We start from the raw sequence: 25034 nt of genomic DNA, 5'->3' as shown, positions 1-25034 counted from the left end.
GTTAAAAGGTATAAATATTATAAATTTAAATTACCGCTATATCTATAAATTTGGCATCGCTGTATTCATACCAACCCACAGAATAAATTAATCATGTGATTTTTACCACAGTATGAAAGCTATAAAAACAAAGCACCCACAAAAATGGCGCAGTTGCTTTATTTTCATTTTTCCTCACTTAAAAATGTTAACGAGTCACTGCGGTGATTTTTTCAATTCATTATGTAGCTAGCCCCTATGTATATATAAGTGAGCTAATTTTACCTTGGTTAGTTATTTCTATCTGAAACTCCTAGCCCTTTTCCCCTCAGATGGGCATGTGATCTCAATTCTGACCAGCTCAAATCTGCTTGGTGTTATGATCTCTAAAACTAGTCAAATTCTCAGTCTCTGTGATGCTATTGCATGAATCCTACCACAGAAACGGCCTACAGGGGGATACAGGCACTCCTGTCATAGTTACTGATGACCTTACAGCTCCTGTCACAGTTATAATAGAGGAGATAACAGCTCATCCTCCTGACCATATACTTATGATCTGCAGCTTATTTAGGTGAATATAGAAGGGAATGATAATTAAACTGCCCCCCTGCAGACAAAGCGGATACGGATCCATCATGGGATAGATGCGAAACTAAAAGTAAAAAAAATCTCAGCTTCAAGATGGTGGCGGATAAGCATCAGACAGGGGAATACACTGCAGGGATGTGGCTGGAATACACAGAGGAGGCCTCCTTAGTGTGAAAGACAGTCAGGTGAGGGGCGCAGGGATAGAAAAATCTTTTTTCATTGGAGGGGCCTTCAAACAATTTTCAGTTATTCAATTATATGGTACATTAAAGGGGTTGTCCAATTACTAAACAGCATCCTTCAATAGTGCTCACTGTAGTAAAATAAACAGATATTTACCTCCCGTCCGTCGCCAGGATCCAGTACTGCAGCCCCATTGTTATCCCGCTGTCTCTTGTAATCGCTGACGTTACCAGAAGCCATGTGACCACTGCAGTCAAAGGCTGCAGTGTTACCTCTCATTCTCCTGGCATTGGGGCACACATTTTAGGTGACTTCCAGTGATGTCAGCTGTTACAACAGACACCGTGACCACAGCAGTAAGTACTAATCAATTTATTTTACTACAGTGAGTGCTATTGAAGGGACATTGTTCGGTAATCTGAGAGCCCCTTCAAACTATGGCCCCCTGCACACGGGCGGAAATTTCACGGCGGGATTTCCCGCAAAATTTCCGCCCGTCCCCACCTGCATAGGATTGCATTATAAAACGCAATCCCATGCAGCTGGACACAATTTGTTCGCGTGAAATCTCACGCAGAAAACAAATCACAGTGTGTTCTGTTTCTGTGCGGGTCTCGCAGAGGCACGCACAGAAATGTCACTCCTGGCGCGCTGGCTCCGCTCTGCACATGCGCCGGTTGGGTGGCAGCCGGCACATCAGAGCCGAAGCCGCGGGAGCAGGTGAGAGCAGAGAATTCTCGCAGGGGATCCGACCCGGCGGTCTGCAGGCGGCCTATAGCATTAAAAAATACAATTTGTCCAATGAAAAACAAGAACTCATACAGCTATGCTCACAGCAGAAGAAAAAAGTAATGGGCTCTTGGACAGCAGCTCTGAAAAAATTAAAACATCTAGTCTTGAAAGGGATTCGCATGCATAGGGTAAATATATATCCATTTGAAGAGAATAACAAAATAATATTAGGGCAGACTAAATGAACCACATTGTGCTGTTTTGCTGTCAATTTTCTACAGTATGATTCTAATCCATTTCAAAGTTATCTGTTATTACAAATCATCAGTTTCCCATGAGGTCCACACATCTACCTTGCAGGTACTATGAGCCGCCCCTCCCCCTCCCCCCTCCACACACACTTTAAAAAATTAAAATCATCCTTCTTACAGCTTTTTAACATGCAAAACAGGTAGCAAATCAAGAGAGCATAGCCAAATAGCAATAAACCTTCTATTCACAAATAAATTGCTGTTCAGGTTGGTTATTCATTTTCATACCATGGTTATTTAAAGAAATAGCTTAGTAATACACATGAAAATCTGTCAATCCATCATGTGAGTGAAAATTTTGTCAATCCTTTTTTGGAAATTGAAAAAAAAGATACTTTTTGTAGTCCATAAAGTCCCATATGCAGCTTGGGGAATAATTTTAGTAAGTATCAATAAGGTATAATTTGTGCCAGGTGGAAAGATTCACAATTCAAAAATTAATTTGTGGGTCATTCCAAGATAAATCCCCCAAGGGACCATCTCCAATTTTTACACAAATTTGCACATTTGTTTGTTACTAGCTTGAATATAAAAATCTCAATTTTGAGATCCATTGGGTCATGCAGGCAAGAAATACAGGATGGTCAATTTCCCGAAAGTCACAGAGAACCATAATTTCTGATCATTTTCATCTTAGAAATAAGTGGGCTTAGGGTGCTTTTACATACGAGTGCCAGGTAAACGATGCTCCACATCCGTCCCTGTGATGCTCGCCCTGCACGCGAGCGAGTATTGGTGGATCGCTAACAGTGTGGCCAGCAGGGAGGTGGGGCGGTTGGAGGAGCATTCTGTCCCCATTCTCCTCCCACCCCTATCCATTCACTGTAAGCAGCGGCTGTTCAGTACTGAACAGCTGCTGCTTACACCGAACGATGATCAATCATCTTTTAAGCTGCTTAAAGATGAACGACTGGATGATTCTTGTCCAGTGGTTAACTATCTGCATGCTTTTACACGGGACGATTATCGTTCAAAAGCACAGTGGGGAACGATAAAAGTCATTTGTAAAAGGGCGTCTTCATAATAATATCTAGATACAAACATACAGTCTAGTCACATTATTATGAACATCCGTTGGCAGCCCATTGCCCATGAAGGAAGGGATGTGTCGTGGGCTGGCTTAGTGTATCAACTGTATTGTGAGTGGACAAATGGCTGCATTGCGAATAACCAATGTGGAAACTACAGAGCACCACGTGCCATTAATGTAAATGGTGAACGGCTATGAAGGTGTGTGAGCGGCTGACTGATATGCTACAGTGGAGCAGTTCATCACGTAAATAAACCAAGAGGCTACCAGACATGTCTAAAGCAGTTCAGTGAACCCTACCAAATATAAGTCTCCAAAGCAGATGGATGGTCACTGTACCTACGCTAATAAAGGCGCAATGGAAAAAAAAGGCTTCAATTTGCACGGCAGTATTGGAAATGGACCACCACCAATTGGCAAAGGGTTGCCTTCTCCGATGAGTCACGTTTTCTGCTTCATCGAACAGATGGACGTTGGCGTGTAGGGTGAGAAACATCAGAGAACAGACACCTTGCGAAAATTACTATTATAATAATAATAAAATCTTTATTTATATAGCGCCAACATATTCCACAGCGCTTACAAGACAGGAGTAATAAAAACAAAACCACGGTTACATGAAGTAATCAATTGGTGGAAACAGTAGAGGTGAGGGTCCTGCTCCAACAAGCTTACATACTACAAATAATGGGGTGTTACAAAAAGGTAAAGGGGCTAGAGATGTGCACGGTATGGTGAGAGAGAGAGTCAGGGATGCTATACACATAGACAATAGTCAAATTGAGCCGTATAGTGGCTGAATCGGTATGACTTTAGGGGGAGGTTCATTACGGCTAGGAGGGATTGCAGTTGGTAGGACAGGGAGCACGTTATCAGGCGGCGTAAAGAGGGTTTGGTTTAAGGCATATGATAACCCTCCCTGAAGAGGTGCGTTTTTAGAGCACACCTGAACTTTTGTGTCAGTGATTGCTTGGATAGCTTTGGGTAGCGAGATCCATTGGATTGGTGCTGCTCTGGAGAAGTCTTGGAGGCAGGAATGAAAGGTGTGAATTAAAGGGGCACTTAGTCTGTTTTTGTTAGCAGAGTGGAGGGCCTGGACTGGGTGGTGAATTGAGATGAGGGAGGCAATGTGGGGCGGTGCGGTGCTGTGGAGGACTTTGTGGATGAGGGTGAAGAGTTTAAATTGAATTTTGTATTTGCAGTGACTGGCACAGGGTAGAAGCATCCAAGTAGTGGCTTGACAGAAAGATGAGCCTGGCTGCCGCATTCAGGATGGATTGGAGAGGGGAGAGTCCAGCGTGGGGGTGGCTGATCGGCAGCGATTTGCAGTATTTGAGCCAAGAGTGGATGAGGGCAACAGTCAGCGTTTTTAGCGTGTCATCGGTGAGAAAAGGGCAGATTTTTGCAATGTCCTTGAGGTACAGCTGAAATGTTCGAGACAGAGATTGGATATAGGAGGTAAAGGAGAGATTGAAATCGAATATAACCCTAAGGCAGTGGGCGTGCTGTCTTGGAGTTATGGTGGTGCCACACACTGAGATGGAGATGTCAGGATGAGGTCGGTTAGCAGAGGGTGGAAACAGGATGAGTTCCGTTTTTGAGAAGTTCAGTTTTAGGTAGAGAAGACATAGTGTTAGAGACAGCAGACAGACAGTTGGTGGCGTTCTAGAGGAATGTTACTGTGATGTCACGGGAAGAGGTGTATAACTGGGGGTCGTCAGCATAGAGATGGTACTGAAAGCCAAATCTCCAGAAGGTTTGTCCAATGGGGGGGGGGCTGTGTAGATGGAGAAGAGGAGGGGACCAAGGTCCGAGCCCTTGGGGACCCCAACAGCAAGGGGAGGGGGGGGGGGGGGGGTGTGGAGCCAGAAAAGGAGACACTGAACGAGCGATCGGATAGGTAGGAGAAGAACCAGGAGAGAGCAGTGTCCTTTAGTCTGATGGAGCGAAGCATAATGAGGAGTAGTTTGTGGTCAACAGCGTCAAATGCTGCGGAAAGATTGAGGCGGATTAGTAGGGAGTAGTTGCCCCTCGATTTAGCCTTCAGGAAGGTCTTTTAAACCTTAGTCAGGGCGGTTTCTGTCGAGTGTAGAGGGCGGAAGCTGGACTGTAGTGGGTAGAGAAGAGTTTTCTGAGAGATAGCTTATAAGGCGGGAGTAAACCAGGCGTTCTAATAGTTTGGAGACAAACGGGAGATTTGAGATGGGTCGGTAGTTGGCAGCATCAGTCAAGTCAAAATTTGGTTTCTTTAGCAGTGGGGATATGACAGCATGTTTCAATGAGGAAGGGAAGTTGCCAGAGGCCAGAGAGACGTTGAATAGAGTGGTGAGGTGGGAGATGACCACCGGAGACAGAGACCGAACGAGGTGTGAGGAAAAAGGGTCGCTAGCGCAGATGGTGGAGCGAGCAGAAGAAAACAAACTGGAGACTTTTTCCTCTGTCAGATAGTGAGCAGGAGCTAGATGTAGTACTGAAGAGACTAGGGTCAGGGCTACTCTGAGATCCATCACTGGAGGCTGCAATTTTGGGCTGAGAAGAGAGTGAAAAGTATCAAAGAGCTGTTTGCGATAGTGAGGAGACGAGAAAGGTGAAGTAGACTTGTTTGGCATGGTGGAGTTCTAGGTTGTAGGTTCTGAGCATGAATTTGAAGTGGAGAAAGTCTGCAGACTTTTGGGACTTTCTCCACAGCCGTTCAGCACATCTAGAGCACCACTGGATGAAGCGCGTTTGAGGCATGAGCCATGGTTGCCGCGGTCTGCACCGAATGGCTTGGTGACAGGGGGTGCAGCTTCATCCAGGGCATGTTTGAGAGTGCTGTTCAAGTGTGCGGCAGCCAGCTTGGGGCAGAAGAGGAGAGATAAAGAGACAAAGAGGACTATAAGGACTCAGAAAAGTTTTGGGTGTGAACGGCCTGAAGGTTCCTGTACGTACGGTAGGTAGAAGGGTTTGGAGATATGCTAGGAAGCTTGACAGAGAAAGAGAGGAGGTTATTGTGTGGGAGAGGGGAGTTAGTGAAGTTGAAAGCAGAGCAGAGACGGAGCAAGACTAGATGCAGAGCATTGCCATCCCTATGAGTGGGAGAGGCAGTGAGTTGAGAGAGACCAAACGAGGAGGTGAGCGATAGAAGCTGAGAGTCAGATAGGGAGATGGGGTCATTGGTGGGGATGTTTAAATCTCCTAGAAGGTGGTTTGGGCTTTCGTAGGAGAGGAAGTGAGGGAGCCAGGCGGCAAAGTGATCCAGAAACAGGCGAGCAGGACCGGGGGTAGGGATGGGTGGTAGATAACGACTACTTGCATGTATAGCGGACAGAAAAGTCGTAGGGCATGTACCTCGAATGATGGGAAAGTGAGTGAGGGTATCGGGGGGATGACCTGGAAGGTGCATTGCTGGAAGAGAAGAGCACGTACTCCTCCACCACACCAGTTTTCCGGTCTTGGAGTATGGGACAACTGCAAGCCACTGTAAGACGATGCAGCAGGGGAGGCAGTGTCAGATTGCTGCATCCACGTTTCTGAGAGAGCTAGCAGGTTAAGGGATTTAGCAGTGAAAACGTCATGGATGGTAGGAAGTTTGTTGCATGCAGACTGGCAATTCCACAGTGCACATTGAAAGGAAAACCGGAGAGGGTATGCACGGACTAGTAGTTGAGCTAGAAGGGTGTCTGATTTGGGGAGGTTGGAGGCAATAGTTAGGGGCACTAGAGGGTGGGCCAGGATTGGGAGAAATATCCCCTGCTGCTAGTAACAGGAGGATGGTGAGAGCGAGCAGGTTGGTAGGGAATTTATAAAGGCGATAGTTATGCTTCATTGTGGCTTCAGGCTACAACACTGCAAGCTGGCAGCATTATGGCCTGGGGAATAATTTTGTGGCATTCTCTGGGCCCATTCATCCATGTGGAAGGCACTCTGAAATTATTTGATTATGAATCCATCCTTGCAGGTCATGTACACCCACATATGTGGTTTGTCTTCCCTGGGACAGATTTGATTTTCCAGTAAGACAATGCAACATGTCCCATGGCTAGAAATATCCAGCAGTGGTTGGAAGAGCACAAATCCAATTGAGCATCTGTGGGACCATCTCAATCATCAGGTTTACTCTATGGATCCTCCCTCACGCACCTTCAAGCAAATGTGGGAAGCACTGCAGTCAGCATGACTCCAGCTAAATGAGATAACCTACCAGCACCTTATTGAGTCACTCCCAGCCAATCTAGCTGCTGTCCATGCGGCACATGGCAGTTACTCTGGATATTAACTGTTGGTCATTATGTGTCCATATTTTTTCCTAACACTGTAATTCCAATACAAGTTGAAGTAAAATTGGAATGACAACTGTCCATTTGAATGATGGGTAAGGGGAATCCCCTTCTAAGATCACTTTGACATGGAGTTTGAGAGACTTTTTTGAGCGATCATCTGTTAGTGTAAATGGGGTCTTATGCACAGGGACACTTGAGCAAGATTTATTTTTGCTAAAAAAATGCATCTTATGGCAAGAAAAGTATGTTTTATACGGATATTGAAGAAATTTCTAAACATTTTTAACAGCACAATTACAGTATTAGGGGAAATATGTTACACATATCATAAAGAGAACGACACCTTGCTTTCTATGCCTAATAATTTCCAAGACACGAATTATCAAAAATTCTGGTTCTCTGTGACCTTTGTAAAATTGACCCTCCTGTATTTCTTGACCCCATGACTCGATGGGTCTGAAAATTGAGATTTTTAAATGCAAGCTAGTAACAAACAAATGTGCAAAGTTACGTAAAACTCTGAGATGGTAGGGCGTTTCCTCTTGGGGTCTTGTCCTGGAATGACCCTTATGGTAAAACTACAATACAAAATAGTCAACTTAAGTTGCTTGAAGGCCAATTAATGCTCTAGTTTTACAACCCCTGTTCATTTGAAATATTGGGAAGTCTTGAGAACTGTGGCCATCTTACAGATGCTTAAATGTGCATGTATTATAGCCGTCTTAAAGTGGTCTTAAACTGGTCAACTACTGGTAGACTCGATGACAAAACAATACTCGTGTGGGGATCAGGTAGCCTGATGGTTCTTTTTTAGGGAATGATTATCTAAAATGTTGATTTCAAATACCAAAACCTTTGCCGCCGTCAAGTAGATAAATGCTGTGAAAGCTAGTGCCCTGTGATCTCCTCTATCAACTGGAATTAACAGGCATGCTCAGCTAATCTAGGCATGTATTTTATGCAGGAGTTGGGGCTGATGACTTGACAACAGTCTGAGGTGTATGGCCAGTTTTAGACTGAAGGATCTATAACAACTAGGCGAAATTCCACATAGTGAACACCAGTATTCTGAACAGAAAAACAAATTGTTCTAGTAAATATATATGCGCCAGTGGAAGACAACATGAGAAATAAACACAATAGCTACAACCTTATAACAGATGTCACTGTCAATTTTCTCTTATTGTCTGCCTTGACTGTCAAGGGAAGAAGTGAAACAGACATTTGCCAGTTTTAATAAACTATGCGGGATTGGTGATGTTAGCTGCAAGACAGCCACAGGCCCAACAAGTTCTAAAGAGGAAGCAAAAAGGTCTCGCAGCCGCTAACCTTATACACTTGTTTAGGATTAGACATTACGATAGCTTTGACACAACTAAAAAACCTTCCAAGTCATTTGTAGTCCTTCTGTCAGTTAATAACCATATCTTCAGGAATACTTCATATCGCTGAATAGTCTACTGTAAGAATGTGATGAAGAAGCTTCAAGTGTCATATAGTCAAAGCACCAAGAAATCGGCTACATAACCCTAACTTCTTGCTTTTTTTTCCTATAGAGGTCTCTGAAGTTCTTATTGCCTGGCTACTACAAAAACTGACTCCCTGGAAGTTCTTACAAACTCTTAGGCCTTCCTCACACAAACGTTTTTCAATGCTGCGTTTACTGCGGTTTCAGCATTTTTGACAATGTTTTCACTGCGTTTTCAGCACAGCTAAAAGTGCAGCCAAGGAAGCTGAAAAAAAAATCATTACTCACTTAGCTGGCGCCATCCGGGTCCCTGCTGCTGCTTTCCAGAGCTCTGGGCAGACCAGACTTCTGGGCACTTGTCATCACCGACAGAGTATATTTTACTAGTGACGGGGTTTGAAAACCACGCCTCCAGCAAAAGATTGCTGTGATTAGCTGAGCTCACAGGCTCAGCCAATCACACTCAGCGCTGAATGCACCAATCACAGCTATTCATTGAATGGCTGTGATTGGCTGAACCAGCGCTTGATGAATAAATCAGAGCAATCTCTTGCTGGAGGCGGGGTCTTCAAACCCTGTCACTAGCAAAAGATGCTCTGTCGGCGATGACAAGTGCCAGGAAGCCTGCCCAGAACTCCGAAGAGCAGCAGCAGGGACCAGGATGGGGCCAGCTTGGTCAGTATTGTTTTGTTTTTTTTTATACTGTAGGCTAGCGCTTGTGTTTAGCACTGTCAAAAAGTGGTACCAAGTTGTTCCATGTTTTCAGCAGTACTGAAACTGCTGCCCATTCATTTCAATGGACAACGCACAGCTGAAAACGGCCAAAGATAGAACATGCATCGCTGTCAAAACGCAGCGTTTTGACGTCTGTGTGAGCAGCCACATTGAAATGAATGGGAGCATTGCACAGCCTTTAGCGCAGTGCAAAACAGGCAGCGCTAAACGCTGTACAAAACCGCCTGTGCGAGGGATGCCTAAAGGTCTACATCAAATGTTATATTCCTGCTGTAAGATATACAAACAAACCTACATTATCTACATTTACAAACCATTGTACTGCATATATCTTAAAGGAAAACACAGTGGACAGGTAACCGTCACATTCTCAGTTATACCTCAGAGTTATCAGGCCCTAGTCCTTAGCACTAGGATTGAATGGTCCAGAAAGAGGTCAGTTCCTATTCTCTCAAGGCTACCTTACCTTTCATAGGCCATAGAGCTTTTCAGAAGACACCCCCCACCCCCACATTAGGGATTCAGCACCTGCGGTGTGAGCCTGATGGCCAGGACAAGCTGCAGACAGAGATAAATTGATGGAGGCAGCTAAGCAGCACGTCAGGGGAAAGAGAGAAGATGCTCTGGGGCAGCGGGAACATCTGAGACTGTATATATATATCTCCATACTGTGAAAGCCTGTGACAGCATGAGCCACAGGAGGATGCAACTGACAGCTACATACAGGGATTTATCCCTTCCAGGGTGATAGGTATTAGATTAAGTATATTGAAGAAATCTGGTTCTTTCAACTGCATCTGATCCACAGAAGTAAACAAATCATGAAATGTGTTTCTGCAGCACTCTGGAGACTCTAAATCATTAACCTTATTACAACAGCGGCATCCTAGCGATCCACATTACGACTACTGCAATAGCGGTTAAGTGATGTGCCACTATTCACAATTTGTAAGCCATCAGTGGACTGCACCCTGACAATCCATCCAGTAGTGGAGGGGTTACCAGCTGCTTCTAAGGCAGACAGGGAGACAAACCGCAAAAGCCATGTATAGAAAGAGCAAGACTTGCCGGCTGTCACTTACTATTCATATTGATTGTAATCTAGCCCTCTGAGTGAGTTATTAATCACAGCAATTAAATCATGAACACGGCCCTGCTGCACATATTGAGCTCCTACCAACAGATCGATAGCAGCAAACCTCCTGAAGCAATTACTGTTCACTGTAATGCGGCTGCCTATTATTTAGAGCCTAGCAAGAAGCCGGCTGTAGGAATATTAGGGCTGTGTGTCATACTGCAAAGATTTCATAATTCAGGTCTGTGTAACATATTTATGATTGTCAGCGTGTAAAATACTGCATAGATACACGGACCTACAGTATAGCTGAGCAGATGTACAGAGCTTTACAAGCTACATCTTCAAGGAGGCAATACATTGAGACTAGAACTACCAAATGGTTTGCCTCTATCAATCTATTGGACCATTATGGGCAAAGACAGGATGACTAATAAGATACATTGTATAACTACATAATATTGTGTTCCCTGGGGTCAAGGTGATACATTAGAAAAACAAACATGTTTAAACAATGATACTGGTCATTTCTTTTCTACTACGAAGCACCACACAAGTTACAAATACCAGGATCCGAAGAAGTCCTTTCATACATGTCCCACTAAATGGATCACATATCATGCGGGGCTTAACTGCTTGACAAAAGTGACTTGAGTGCACCGGATCTAGGAAACACTGCACCACTGCTCATGGGTAAGTGAAATCTGACCACAGAACCCCCAAGAAGTCTCAGACAGTGAAAACGTGATACCATCCTTACATTATTTCTACTGGCGCACAAAAACTTCTTAAAAGGGTTTAATGGTTCAGGTAATAAAAAAGGCCTTCTTCCAGAATTGGCATGACACATAGTAAGGTCAAGTCCACTCGTGCAAGCACTGAGTCATGGCTGACCCCTAGGGTGATGTCACATCGCTATGTTTTCTTGGCAGGCTGTTTTGTGGTGTGGTTTGCCATTGCCTTCCCCAACCCCCAGCAAGCTGTGTACTCATTTTACTGACCTTGGAAGGCTGAGTCAACCTTGAGCCGGCTACCTGAACCAAGCGGCCATTTTTAAAGGATCCAGAAAACCATCAAAAAAGCTCTGGAAAAATGTGATTGTGGGGAGGGATGGCTGAGAGCAATGATTTGTACGTATGCACAAGCAATTTTAATCGACAATCAACAGTTTTTCAGTTGACCTATTGGGTGTTGTGTAAATATCCCTTTAGAACAAGACATCTCTGGACTGCTACACACAACCTGTGAATGTACAATCAGCCTAGAAACAAGGTATCTGCTCAGCAATCATCCCATAGCTATCATTTATCCTCATGACCTTCTCTGCAAATATTTACCATTTTAAACACATTTTGCAAATAACCACATATTAAAGATACTAGTTACACAATCATCATAAAGTACACGATCATCATGGAGAACATATATAAAAACTAGTTGTGGTTTCTGTAGACACTGACAATCCTGTTTCAGCAGTCATGTTTCTAGTTCTGGTGGGAAAATGGCGTTACTGATGTCCACCAAAGCGTCCAGGCAGCCGCAACATCCGTCCACAATACATAACAATTAGGAACAGCTTTGATTATAAAGGTGTTAGAAAATGTACATCACACATTGAAGCAGGATGTTCTACACATCCATCTATGGGGAAACAGAGGGGGCAGCAGGTAGTGCTATTAATCCATCGATTATTAACATAACACTGCGATCATTCTGAGTCTGCTGGGGAGGATCAGGAAAATGCGAGATAAATGTGACCACAGTGAAGGCTTACAACCTAAAACCAGGAGGAGATGAGCTACCAGTTGCTAATTAAGACCCTTGATTTGTATGGCAAGTGTCCCATACATCCTGTTCTCATGGCAACGCAGTGTAGCAGTGTGAGCAGTCAAGATGGTTTAACCTCTTCACTACTAGGTAAGACTCTATAGGCAGAGACAGGCTTTATTTAGGACTGTGTACAACGGTTGCTCTTTATTTTCCCCATCTTTTCTGTTTTACTTTGAAAACCATAACTATTACACTCGTTTAAAGAAATCTGCAACGTCGGAAGGTGTTCATCACAGCAGTTACATAATTACGTTGTTGGTCAGATTTGGACAGATTGCCTTCTGTAAGGGTAGCAGGACGGGTATAACACCCCGTGCAGCGAGCAGACGGTTGGCTGCTGCAGTTTAGGTGGGTTACTTTTGCCCAACCTGCAACAAGGGTCCTGTTGGTTGCCAGAATGTAAACTCTATGCCAAGGGGTGGCTAATGAATTTTCAGTATTAAAAATGATAATAAATTATATGTAACCACTAGGAACAGCAGTAAGTCCTCGGATGCAACCAATCATCCTACATGTGGACAAAAATTCACCTTTTCATGTCATGCTTTGCTTGGTGACAATGTAAGGAAAGATAACTATTGCTCCGCATGCATCTATTAACTGAGGGGGTATTATCTCCTGGGTATTGGAGCTATGTCTATTCATAAGCAGAGCAAGGTTTGGCACTGGTGAAAACACTAATCTGAGAATCAATAAGTGTCTCTGATGTCTGGGATACTGCAGGGTGGATTAGCACGGCTCATCATTCCCTTGCAGACCAATTCTTGGAGACGGGTTGTGTGCTATGGCTTTTAGCTTTAGTATTTCTGTAAGTGTATTATCATACATGGCATAAATGTGGAGTAGTTTCCACACAGAAAATGTGCGGCGGGTCCGACTCGTCTGCACATACCTAAAGAGTAGAATCTGAAACCAAAGCCCTAATAGAGGCAACTTGCTGTACACCATAGGGACACATCTTATAACACATTGGTGTTCTGGCCCAGCGAGGGGAGATTTTTATGAATACTTGATTCTTGACAAAACCAACACAGACTACAAGATTCATGTGCAATCAGCGCTGATTTCCTCATTTACTTCAATAGCTTCATAGAGCATTTGTGAAGCTTGGCAAACGCTAGTGTATCGTTTACGGAGCATTCACGGGGCTTTGCTTTTTAATGACTGTGTACTGTATATGAGGCCTTGCAGATACTGAGGTTCTCAATAGTACTGGTTGTCTCAGGCCTACAAAGACGACACAGACAGCTAGTCTAGAAAACAAGTCAGAATATAGGGATAAGATTTTGTACTTCTGCTAGATAAATAGGATCCCATATAGAGGAGCTGGAAATTCCTAAGATACTTATTGTGCCTACATACATACTAATATTTGTTACCAGAAATCTCACCATAGTTCTACAACACAAAGAAAGTCACCCAGACATGTAAAATAGAGTAAAAGACCATAAAAGAACATAAATATATGTCCCATCATCTACTTGACTGATCTAGTAAGTAACTGCACTACCATATATAGAGGATTGGAGCTCTTCCTATGGGCCATACCAGGTCTTCCCTGTTTATTAAGTTCAAACAGAAGAGTTTGACCCCAGGATCAATGCCTGACCTGTTAGGGAAAGAGGAAACAATGCAAAACACACAGCCTCCTGTGCGTGGGGGCTGCAGGAGGTCAAGGATCCATTCATTCATTGCATTGGTCATATCACCATTTATGATACAATCATAGACTTCCACCAATAAAATGTAACTTCCCACCCTAAATTTTATTTGTAGGTTTAAACTACATCACCACCAAGCAACATTGTGTATAGAATTAGTCACCGTGCGTAATATAAGAAAACAACATTTTAAAGAGGACATTTCAGTTCTAATTATGTCATGTAATATATGCAAAACATGCAAAAAATATGTCCATTCTGCGCTACAGTTATTAAAGGTGAATTTAATTGAGACATGCTTACCTGCGGACGCAGCTGGGGCAAAGAGTATCTCAGAGCCAACATTGGAGCACTAACAAAAAGAAAAAGAGAGAGTGGTTACATTTAAGATCACAATATGCATTTATTTCTATTCACTTCAGATAGTTTACAAGTTTCACATTGGTTAAATATAAGATTTGGAAAAAAAATCATGCTTTGTTTGTTAATGTTTCCTTCTAAAACAAAGCCAGCCTCTGTTCTATGCAGCGGCTTTTTTATTATTGGCCTCAAGGGTGCAACATTGAGCTATCAAACAGAACACAATTAGCAATGGTGAAATATTAAACTGATGGGAGTTGTTTTACAACATTGTGTATATTGTGCTACAGCTCCCCAACCACAACACAAGGTAAACAGATACAGATGATTAATTGCATTCTATCACAAACTTCCACGTTCAGTTCTGGAGCTGCTCCTTCATAGTGGGTACTTTCAGCACCATCAGAAGTCTGGTTAATATGTATAAATGGCAATTTAGGTTGCATATGTATCATTTAAGCCCAAAAGCTAGATAATGTGCTGTATAGAGCTTACTAGAAAGCTACTTTGATGGCTAAATGGTAGGTGGACATGGTCATCAAGACCTACAGTAAGTACAACAGTGACCAATGTAGTGCTGTAAGGGCTCACTCAGTACACAGTAAGTAAGCATGTAACATGCGTATTTGCTGCATATGTTAAATCCCCATAGCCTATATAGATGCACAATATGCACCAAAATAGGACATGCTGCTTTTTTATACAGGTGTGAATAAAGCAGGTGTGAGTAGCCCAAAAGAAATCAATGGCCTTTTAGCACTGCATTATGTGCGGGCCACATACGCGCTTATGTGAGTGAGCCCTTACCCGTGGTTTACTAGTGGTATTGGATTTACCAGTTTAACATGAAAACCGTTACATCATTAACCCCTATGATCATCCTAATTTCTCTTACATGCACTTCGCTACCAAACAACAAGTCTTCTCAAAGTTGAACAATGGTGTAACCCTAGCAGACACTGTAGAATAGATTTTTAATTATCAGAAGCAGCACCACTGAGTTCATAGTTCGTTTCTGGTATTATAGCTCAATTCTATTTACTTGCAGGGGTTGAACTCTAACACCAGACAGCTTTTCTAGAAATGCATGCTGCAGATTTTGAAGGGGGAAAGATTTTCAACTTTCAAACAAACTGAAGAGAAAATTCAGCTGTACTGACAAATTAGAATACATTACATTTAAAGCACGTACATTTACGTACTGTATATAATGTTACATGGTCAACATAGACCAGATGTCCTGTTAGCAGAAAAACCCAGCAGCGGCAGAAAGTTCCTCAAAGGTTTCACATAATAATAGCAATGTTAGGGGAAAAGTCAATCCCATTTCCCTGAAGACCGTGGTCATTGATTTGCTCTTCAGGGTTTGGCTTCGATCAGCTGAAGTCAACAAGTAAACATCAGCCTCAACTGAGAACCAGACAGGATTGGCAAAGCCAAGAAGCTTCCCAGCGCAGTCTTGGCAAAGCCTCTGTATTTATCAGGGCAGACATGGCATATGGAGTGAATAAGAGGAACGGAAGCAGAAGATGATGTGGCTGATACTCCACAATACAACTTTAGATTTAGCTGGAGAAGCTTTCCATTTGCAAAGCTTCTTAGAAATAGATATTAAAAAGAAAGTTCTTTGTAATTTCAGGGTATCCAAAATGTTAGATCCAATCTCCTGAATAAAAATGCACAAAGTGTCTACCTCCATACTCAAAAAGAAAACACATGGATCATAACACAAAGTTTTCTCCACTACAGCAGCGTTTGTTTGTCTCACATTGGTATTTCCTTTTCATTTGATATGTTGTGCGTCAAACAACTAATTAGACCCAGTAGACATACTGCATGCATCATAAATGTGGAAGATACACATGCAGAAACAACAGCAGACATGTCCCACAGTCTAGACCTTTCAAAGGCGTCCCTTCAGTTCTGTAAGAGCCATAAGGCCTCCTTCCCACGAGCGTGACGGGCTCCGCCGCGTAATATTCCGCTGTGAAGCCCGTCACGGCGCCCCCCAGAGCCCCTATACTTACCTGCGGGAGATAGCGTGAAATCGCTTCCCCGCCCACCGCCGCGCGTCACCGCCCGTCACCGCCCACCACCGCCGCGTCACCGAGCGTGTCACGTGACGCGGCCGGCCGCGTCATTTGGCGTCAGATGACGCGCGGCGGTGGGCGGGAAAGCGTTTTTTCACGCTATCTCCCGCTGGTTACAGCGGGAGATAGCGTGAACGGACGGCTTCCATTGACTGCAATGGAAGCCGTCAGTGCGTACAGCCCGTCCTCACCCGCAGAAAATAGAGCATGCTGCGGGTGAGGACGGGAGAAATCGCGGTGCGTAATTCCGCGGTGGAATTACGCATCGTGAGCATTGTGCTATTAGGTTCAATAGAACCTAATAGCAGCGGGCAACGCAGCGGATTTTCGCCGCGAATTACGCGGCGGAAATCCGTTCGTGGGAAGGAGGCCTAATGGGAATACACAAGCATCTGAAAGTGGATACAGTGCGTATAAAAGGGCAACACCCTAATTCATTAAAAATGCTGAGAGCAGATGTGGATTGTAACAAAGACAGACCATGCTGAATTAGGGTTATTCCTAAAACAAAGTCCATGGCATCCTATGCGGTAATATTTTATAGAATTGTTGCAATGAAGATTAAAAAAAGAAAAAACAAAAACCCAAAACCAGCATTTTTATTGGGCAAACTGCAACAAAGCAGCATAGTAATGTTTCAGATCATTTACACACCGTGACAGTTAAAAGGAGATTAGCTACATGCACCAATTAGTATTACTGCTCAGATGTAGTGACCTTATGACATATAGCAGCTGTCACATTCTGTCATGGCGGTCTGTCCTCTGTCTGTATAAATTAACACCCCAACCGTGCCATGAGAACTGATTAATCACAGGAGGTAAGACTTTATATGCTGCTTGTCTATTATACAGAACAAACACTGAGCACCGTTCATACAGGAACAGATAACTGTGGGACAAAGTGCAAGGAAAAGGACAATGTAGTGCATGGTTGTGTTCCCATATATTCGACTGTCTGGTAGTACAATACAGGAGGGAAACTGATCCCATTGAAAACGTTCAAGGCATCCGGGATCATCATGATTGATGCTGGATGCCTCGCTGCATTGGCTGGAATATGCTGCATGCAGCATTTTACTGTCCTGCTATGGATGCTGGACCCGTTCAGTTGTATTTGGTTCTGGCATAAAAACAATGGCCGGACACAATGGATATATGGAAACCCAGTGTTATGTCCGAGCCAAACACCAATACACATCTTCTGAATCAGATGATGTCCAACAGGATGGATATACACACAGTTTTGAAAACGTGGAGAACAAAACTGTAAACACGAAAAAAGGAAATCTCTACCCCATCACACTAATATGGGAAAACCCTACCTGACAATGGTGGCCTCACGTCCAGAACCAGTAGACAATCTAGACTGTCTCTAGATGGTAAAAGGTGGTGACAGATATTTATACCAATAGCACAGCAGCAATAGGAACAAGGCATATAATACCCAATAGAGCAGGGACTTATCTGATTGATGGTTACATCAGGAAGACATAGACCAGACTAGAACTCCACCATGCAGATGAATTCTTCAATATAAAGTGCCTATAGCACAAATTATCTCATATAAACTATAAGCTTTGTTTTAAATGGAACATAAGAATATTTTTTTTCTGATTGCTTTGTCCCTTGATACTCCATAAAAGGCGTTTTGGACGCACAGAAGATCAGAGTTGGAAGGAAATGTGCAGGATCCATTACAGAAGGGTCCAAATCCAGCACTGGCCCCTTTCCCATAGCTTATCCTAAGTTCAGTTTAAGCCCTGACATCTTTCCAGCTCTTGCCCTCTGTATTTATATGCATAAGATTATCCCTTTCTTCCTTCTGCAAAATGTCACCAATTTAGTTTAGCCTGGGGGCCCATTGAAAGTTTTACCTCTAATTCGGGGAAAGGCATTTTTCAAGCTGTTACCACTTAACTGTACTGATACAGTCACTCGGGAGACTCAATATTGTTTACACATCCTGCTCAGTGGAATAAAGTAGTGTTGCCAGAACTCTGCCTGAGCTGTGAAGGAGACGTTTGCTCTCTGTTTTATGAGATTTCCTCAATTTGTGGCTGTCTCAACGGTCGTAAAAACAGCTGTAAATCAAAAGAGCTCCACAAAATTGCAATAACAAGCATAGAACTGTGCTGCGTGGAGCATAACTGCAGGCAGCAGGAGGTGGAAGGCATTGGCTGATTTAATACCAGGTGCGAGAAATTCTTGGCAGTGCTGACCGAGGTGCAGTGTTAGTGATGGATGCCCACGGAGGAATCTTTGCCAGCTTGAAAAGGATGGGGCCTTGTCTCAGCATCCAAAACACCATCTTTCCCCTCCTCCCGCCACCCTGTCACAGTAAGGTCTTGTTTCATCAGCCTGTGCAAGAGCCAGCCCTGGACAAGTAACTGGGAAAGTCATAACACTGTTTAAGGCATTAGCAGGAATTGTGCACGGTGCACCAGAACATGATTATTCAATTGAGCAGCTCTCTTGGCCTCGGACCCAATGGCTTTAGTACATTTCCATCCATGTGGCTCTGGAATTCTGTTAAAGATAAAGATCCTCATATACTGGAGTGACATCCAGACAAATCCTCCTCGATTATTATATTGCGGCTTGGTACTACATAACTATTACTTCGCAAATCAGAACTCCTGCTGGTCACCACAATCCACCATTTTCAGCCAACGGTCATTATATACACCTGTATATTCAGCCTGAGAGCCCCTTGATGTCTGATGTATTTGGCAACCATTTTTCTCTACCTCATGTATGTGTGTGTTTAGATCTACTTGACCAAGGCTACTTTATGTGCGTGGCAGCAATAGGAACGCCTATGGACCCATAATATTTCCATGTACACCATTATATGACAAGGTTCTTTAACTACTGTAGTCCTGGTCTTTTATAGCTGCATACAGCGCAGCAGATTTACTATTGGGAGTTCGACCATTTAATGGTTCAAATTGTGCCAGAAAAATTGGGGAACATGCTTTGGGACACATTTACTGTGCGTTAAAAAATGGTCATGACCTAAATGGAACATTGTGCGCCCAATTTTAGAGTAATTTTCGGAGTCCCTTTACACAGGAGCGATATCGTTCAGTAAATGGAGGTGGATCAGGCCAAGGATCGCTCTGGTTGCCCTTCTCCATTCGCAGTAAACGGGCAGTCCTTCATAGATGACCGACTTCCTGTTTACATGGGCCGATTGTCATATTAGTATGCCTACATAAACTGAAGGAACGAAGATAAGGAAACTAATTACTATTCATCGTTCAGTCACAGGCTGTGTTTACACTGAAGATTATAAACCAGCTATAAACTGAATCAATCATTCTATGGAAAGGGGCTATTAGTCTAGACCCTCTATTAGACAACTTATCATTCATCAGAGCCACGGTGATATATTTTGCACATTTTAAGGCCAGGTTTACTTGACTATCTGTGCCGTTGTGTGATGCGCAAATACGCGTGCTGCCAATCCCCACGCACCATCTTGGCATGTAAGCAAGCGTAACACACACCAAGATAGAGCATGCTGCGATATCTTTTGTGCAAGTAGTAAACGTGTGGAAAAAAAAATGCTGGTGTGAGTGGTCCAATACAAATCAATGGATTATTGGCATTGCGTGTCTTGTGGGAAATTGCAGTGTTTTACCAGCGTAGGGAACTCCATAGCTCTGTGTATTGTTGGAAGATATCATCTCTCCTTGAGGAGACATCTAGGAGATGTGTGAGGAAACTTATATGGCCACCCATGCTCCGCTGGGAAATATATGCAAATAAGGGTAAGTGGAATACCTCTACAGCGCCACCTTATGGCAGCCTTACTGCAAATCAATGTCCGACCCTTTATACAAGTCTTTATAACAATGATTGGGAATTGGAAACCAAGCTAGAATCCACACAGACAGCTGTTTTGGGGGTTTTGCTCCTCATCAGTCTGCAGTAGGATTCTGGCTTGGCTAGTGAGAGGCCTATGATGTGGGTCGGGAGGGGTATCATCTATCCTTGAGGAGAGCACCTCGGTGGTGTGTGAGGAGACTTATAAGGCCATGCATGTCCCTCTCGGAAATATATGCAAGTAAGGAAAATGGAACAATACCTAAGGGTCGGACATAGATTTGCAGGAAGGCTGCCATCCAATAGGTGGCACCGCAGAGGTATTGTTCCATCTTCCTTATTCCCTGCGTATGGTCATTGTTACTGGCACATGCCTGCGCATGTACAACGTATTTTACTCATGCTATCCTGCACTGGATTCCTGGTTTCTACTTTGTTTTCAATTTCTTTCTCAAGTTTCCTAGCAGCATAAGTAAAAAAATACTGCACATCTGCAACGTGATTGCGCATGCACTGCGTTTTGAACGAACCCATTGGGAATAATAGTGCTCCTGCGTGCGTAATAAGCAGTAAACTAGAACATGCTTTTTACACGCATAACATACACAGTAAACGGTGTCAATGAAAGTACATCGATTTTCATTGTTCCACTCACACATACGTATATTTTGTATCATGCGCACATAATACACAATGCAAATGGTGTTTGTGTGAGCCCGATCTAACAGACAGCATTAAGACCCATTTACATGCAAAAATTATCAATCAAAATTCGTAGAAACGACTGAAGATGAGCGATAATCATTACATGTAAACGGAGGCATTGTGCACTTGTCGCCTAAACGATGATTTTAAGGTGAACTTAAAATTTTTGGTCCAGCTGCAGAACGATAAAGTATCTCTCAACAGACCGTGTGCTGCGTTCTCCACAGGAGTTGGGAGATTACGTTGTATTCTTCCAACAGCCCCAACAAAAACAATGCAGCTGTGTGCACAGCTGGGTGTGTGACTAATCACATGCTGGGCTCTGCAAACAGCTCCTGGAGGCCCTTTTAAATGCAAATGAAAATAATAAAGCGTTAATGGCAATTAGTGGCATGTAAATGGATCTTCTTTAGTAAATCTGCCTTTTATAAAGTATCTTAAAAGAAAATTATACAATTTACTATATTCAAAAACAAAGACTTGGCACATCAGACTAGGTTTTCCATACTCTGACAACCCAACCGTATAAATGTCCCATTTTCCTTCTCTTCTCCCTCCGTACTGACAGTGAGTACACTAGAGAAAAGCTGCATCCACAGAACTTGCCCAGTACTAATGTATCCACAACAGAAACATTCATTGAATATTTACAAAAGACAGAAAATCCCTCAGTGAATATTTAGAAAAAATTAAATATTAGATGACTATACATAAATGATTGAGGCTAAAGCTGCACAGTGTGATCATCACAAGCTGACCGCAATGATTTCCCTCCCGAGGAAATGTCCAGGCTTCATAGGAGTGTGATGTCACCGAGTAACTGTAGCCCAAGATGAAAAATGGAAGGTGACAAAAGATACATTTTCACATATGCTTTGAGGCTAGTAATACATACTGTGTGTCAAGACAAGACTGTTTCGGTTAACTTCACACAGATTTGAAGTGGTGAGAAAGTGAAAGAAATAGTTTAAAACTGTATAACATTTTTCGTTAGACAATTAAGGTTTTATTAGTTACAACTGGAAAACCCATTTAAAATTAAGCGAAGCTGTTGTACTGGGCAACCTTATCACCTTTAAGAGATGTATCTACAAATTAGCAATTCCTTAAAGGAATTATCCAGCAACAAGTTATTTTAGGATAGGTCATCAATAGTAGATCTGTGGCAGTTCACCACACAAGGCCCCTACTGACCTGCTGTTTTCCAGGCCAGAGTGCTTGTGCTTTGAACAGATTCCTGCAGGAAGCATACAGCTCCATTCCAACTGCAGTGGCCAGGCTTGGTATTGCAGCTCTCTCCCATTCATGTCAATAGAAAAACTTAAACCTGTAATACAAAGTCTAGCCAGGGCAGTGGGGATAAAGCTTTCTGCTTCCTGCAAAATGCACTGACACAACGAACAGCTAATTGACAGGGCTCCTGGGTAGCAGATCTACTATTGATGACCTATCAATAACGATAGGGGATTATTGTATCTTGTCACCACCCGGAAGCTAGGGGTTTGACAGGGCTTCCATGGAGGAACGATCCTATCACACCCCTAGCTCCCAATTAGTAGACATTTTCCAGGTCCTGGAAGGTCCTGGCAACATGGACTGCCCCCTTCCTGCGGCTGAAGCGGGTGTTTATCTGCGCTCCTCCGTCTCCCCAGCCATCATAAACTATCAATAGTTTGCAACTAGACTACCATTTTATTTTATTTTTAGCACAATCACGGCTAAAAAGGTTCAAACCTGTCTTGCAAGAGTCAACAGCTTTGGATTTTAAGGGCTGCTCCTCCGGCAGGACAGTTCAGGTGCCAGAGCATTTTACATTGCTGACAAGGTAAAGGAGCATTTAAAGAACATTAAATCAAAAGACTATGCAGTGCCCTAATGTAAATCTTTAAACTGGCTTTAACTGGATAGTCTCTTAAATCACGTGCAGAAAAATAGCATTTGTTAAAAATAGGGGTATAAAGCATGCAGCATGCCTGGAAGCAGTTGGCATTTTCCAGCATGTAGTTTTTAATACAGATGGGCTCAGTTTCCCCTTATTGCGCCTGCTACTTTCCCTTGCAGGAAGCGAATTTGCATCTGTGTGGGTGCCCGTGCCAATGCACCTGTGGCAATAGAGCCCTGGACCGCAGGCAGCTCCAGCACTACAAGCTGCCAGGCTGCATGATTTACTTGGTGTACATCCATGTACCCTAGCTTGTGTTGCATACGACTGGCAGAGGAGTAAGAGAACTTGGCCACTGTCAAGTCGCTTACAACTAATATGCCCATTTGTTATCATACGACAAGTGATGTACAACTTGCACACATGGTCGCATTTCCCATTATTATGGCTGAAGATAGCCTGCATAAAACCATATTTAAGAGTCAAGAATGCTAGCAAATCAGCAACTAAGGCTGCTCCCACACCGCCCGCTTTTTAACTGCGATAAGTGTGGGGTTTGAAACATTGAGCTAATCGTGTTACAACACTCACATTGATAACAATGGGGGAACGCAGACCAGCGCGAACACTGTTTCCAATGTGCGATTTCCGAGCGCTATCTGCTCTATTTTTGCGTACTTTAGAGTTCTTTATCGCACCCCAAGTTAAACGCTGTCAAACACTGTAACAAGTGTTCATAAAATTCCATGAGACTTTTCAATAAAATGCCGCGTTTTGCGAACGCATGTGTGAGATCGGTCTTGGAAAATTAAAACAGGAAGATCCTAAAAATAATATTGTATATAGACTACTACAGTATGAAAAGCATTTGACATCATCCATCTTATAAACCCAAACTTATCAGGTGTGTAGGAATCGAGACAATCGCATCAGACAGCAATATTTATACTTCATAGATTTCTCAGTTCTACATAAGTATAGATCAATTTGCACTTGGCAAAAATCAACGATTTCTAGCCTTATCATAGAAATAAAATCTTCTAATGAAAATATAAAAAGCCAGATACAACCCCCATACCCATAATGCATATGGTGACATACGTCCTCATCCCTTCTGGCAATTCTGCAGCTATGGTAACAACCATTAACTGTTCAGGTAGCAGAACCGTGGGCCAACAATGGCCACATATCACTGCCCAACGACTGCCTGAACAATACAGAAGCTGGATAACATACTGTACTAATATTTACAAAAAGCACACACAAGGTAATTAATAGTTTCATACAGCATATGTGTGAGACAGACAGCTCGATGTTACACATTCATGCTTGTATTTCTTGGGGTGACCAAATCATAGTTTTATCATGTGGACAAGAATTAATAGTGGCCTACAGAGCAGCATCAAGAGGCAAGATAGAAGAGCTCTCCAATGGGCAACGTTGCGGATGTAATGACACACAATTCAGGAATCGGAGGTTCTCTCCCAGTGTGGATGCAGTGTGCTAGAATAAACTGCATTGACACCACAAATGTAGGCGTTTACTCATGCATAGGATCTGTAATATGCTTAGTGTTTTATAAATTATACATTCATCTACTAGACACCGTAGGCCTGTTTCTAATACACTGCACATGCTTCAAGTCCTTGCACTAGCCACTAAAGCTGGCCATAAGAGAACTGTTGCCCGATTGTTGGCCTTAATACTGCACATTCTTACATCTGACATAATAGCTGTAGATGGTCAATGTGATCTGTCGTATCTGGCTGGAAGTCTGCTGTAATCTGAATGATTGTATATTTCAATGCTATTGAATACTGACAGATAAGAAAGGAGTAATCTATCCAAAAGATCATTTCCATCGCCAGCTCAGTCATCAGTATTTACCAACAAAAAACAACCCAAACCATTGGTGGGAGATAAACAGCAGTATATACATACATCATTTTCAGTTCAAACTACTACTGTACCCCTAAAATTATATTTGTCCTTCAGCACACGATATGCAAGTCACCCCGAGACGGTGTCCAAACCCTACCCCTTGCTGAATGACTGACACCTTCTGCTCCTGCTTGTGGCGCCCGGACAGGACTAGCTAGGTGTGTGCAAGTGTGAAAAACCCAAAAATGTGCAACTTGGTAACGCCATATAAACGGTTGAATATATATTTACCCAGTCCTAACACATTGCACATGCCTTTCCAGTGCTGAATGGGTTAAGTAATGGATTTGAACTGAAAACCAAGCCCATAGTACAGGGAAATCATATCAAGGATTCCAACTGGGCTAGAAAATGAGCTTCTCAATTTTC

At 43.1% G+C, this 25034-nt stretch overlaps 1 protein-coding gene across 7 annotated transcripts in view; it reads right to left on the bottom strand.

The window, feature by feature from the left end:
- Positions 1-25034, bottom strand: part of FBRSL1 (fibrosin like 1) — a 528725-nt gene that overhangs the window by 26021 nt on the left and 477670 nt on the right. For all 7 annotated transcript variants that reach the window (XM_066603438.1, XM_066603435.1, XM_066603441.1 and 4 more), the window contains exon 7: positions 14161-14209. In XM_066603438.1, coding sequence (XP_066459535.1) covers positions 14161-14209 — 49 coding nt within the window. The remainder of the gene's footprint in view (positions 1-14160; positions 14210-25034) is intronic.

The sequence above is a fragment of the Eleutherodactylus coqui genome, chromosome 5, assembly GCF_035609145.1.
Source record: "Eleutherodactylus coqui strain aEleCoq1 chromosome 5, aEleCoq1.hap1, whole genome shotgun sequence".
In the NCBI taxonomy this organism is placed as follows: domain Eukaryota; kingdom Metazoa; phylum Chordata; class Amphibia; order Anura; family Eleutherodactylidae; genus Eleutherodactylus; species Eleutherodactylus coqui.
Note: the sequence above shows the minus strand (reverse complement) of the source record. Positions and strands in the feature narration are given on the sequence as shown.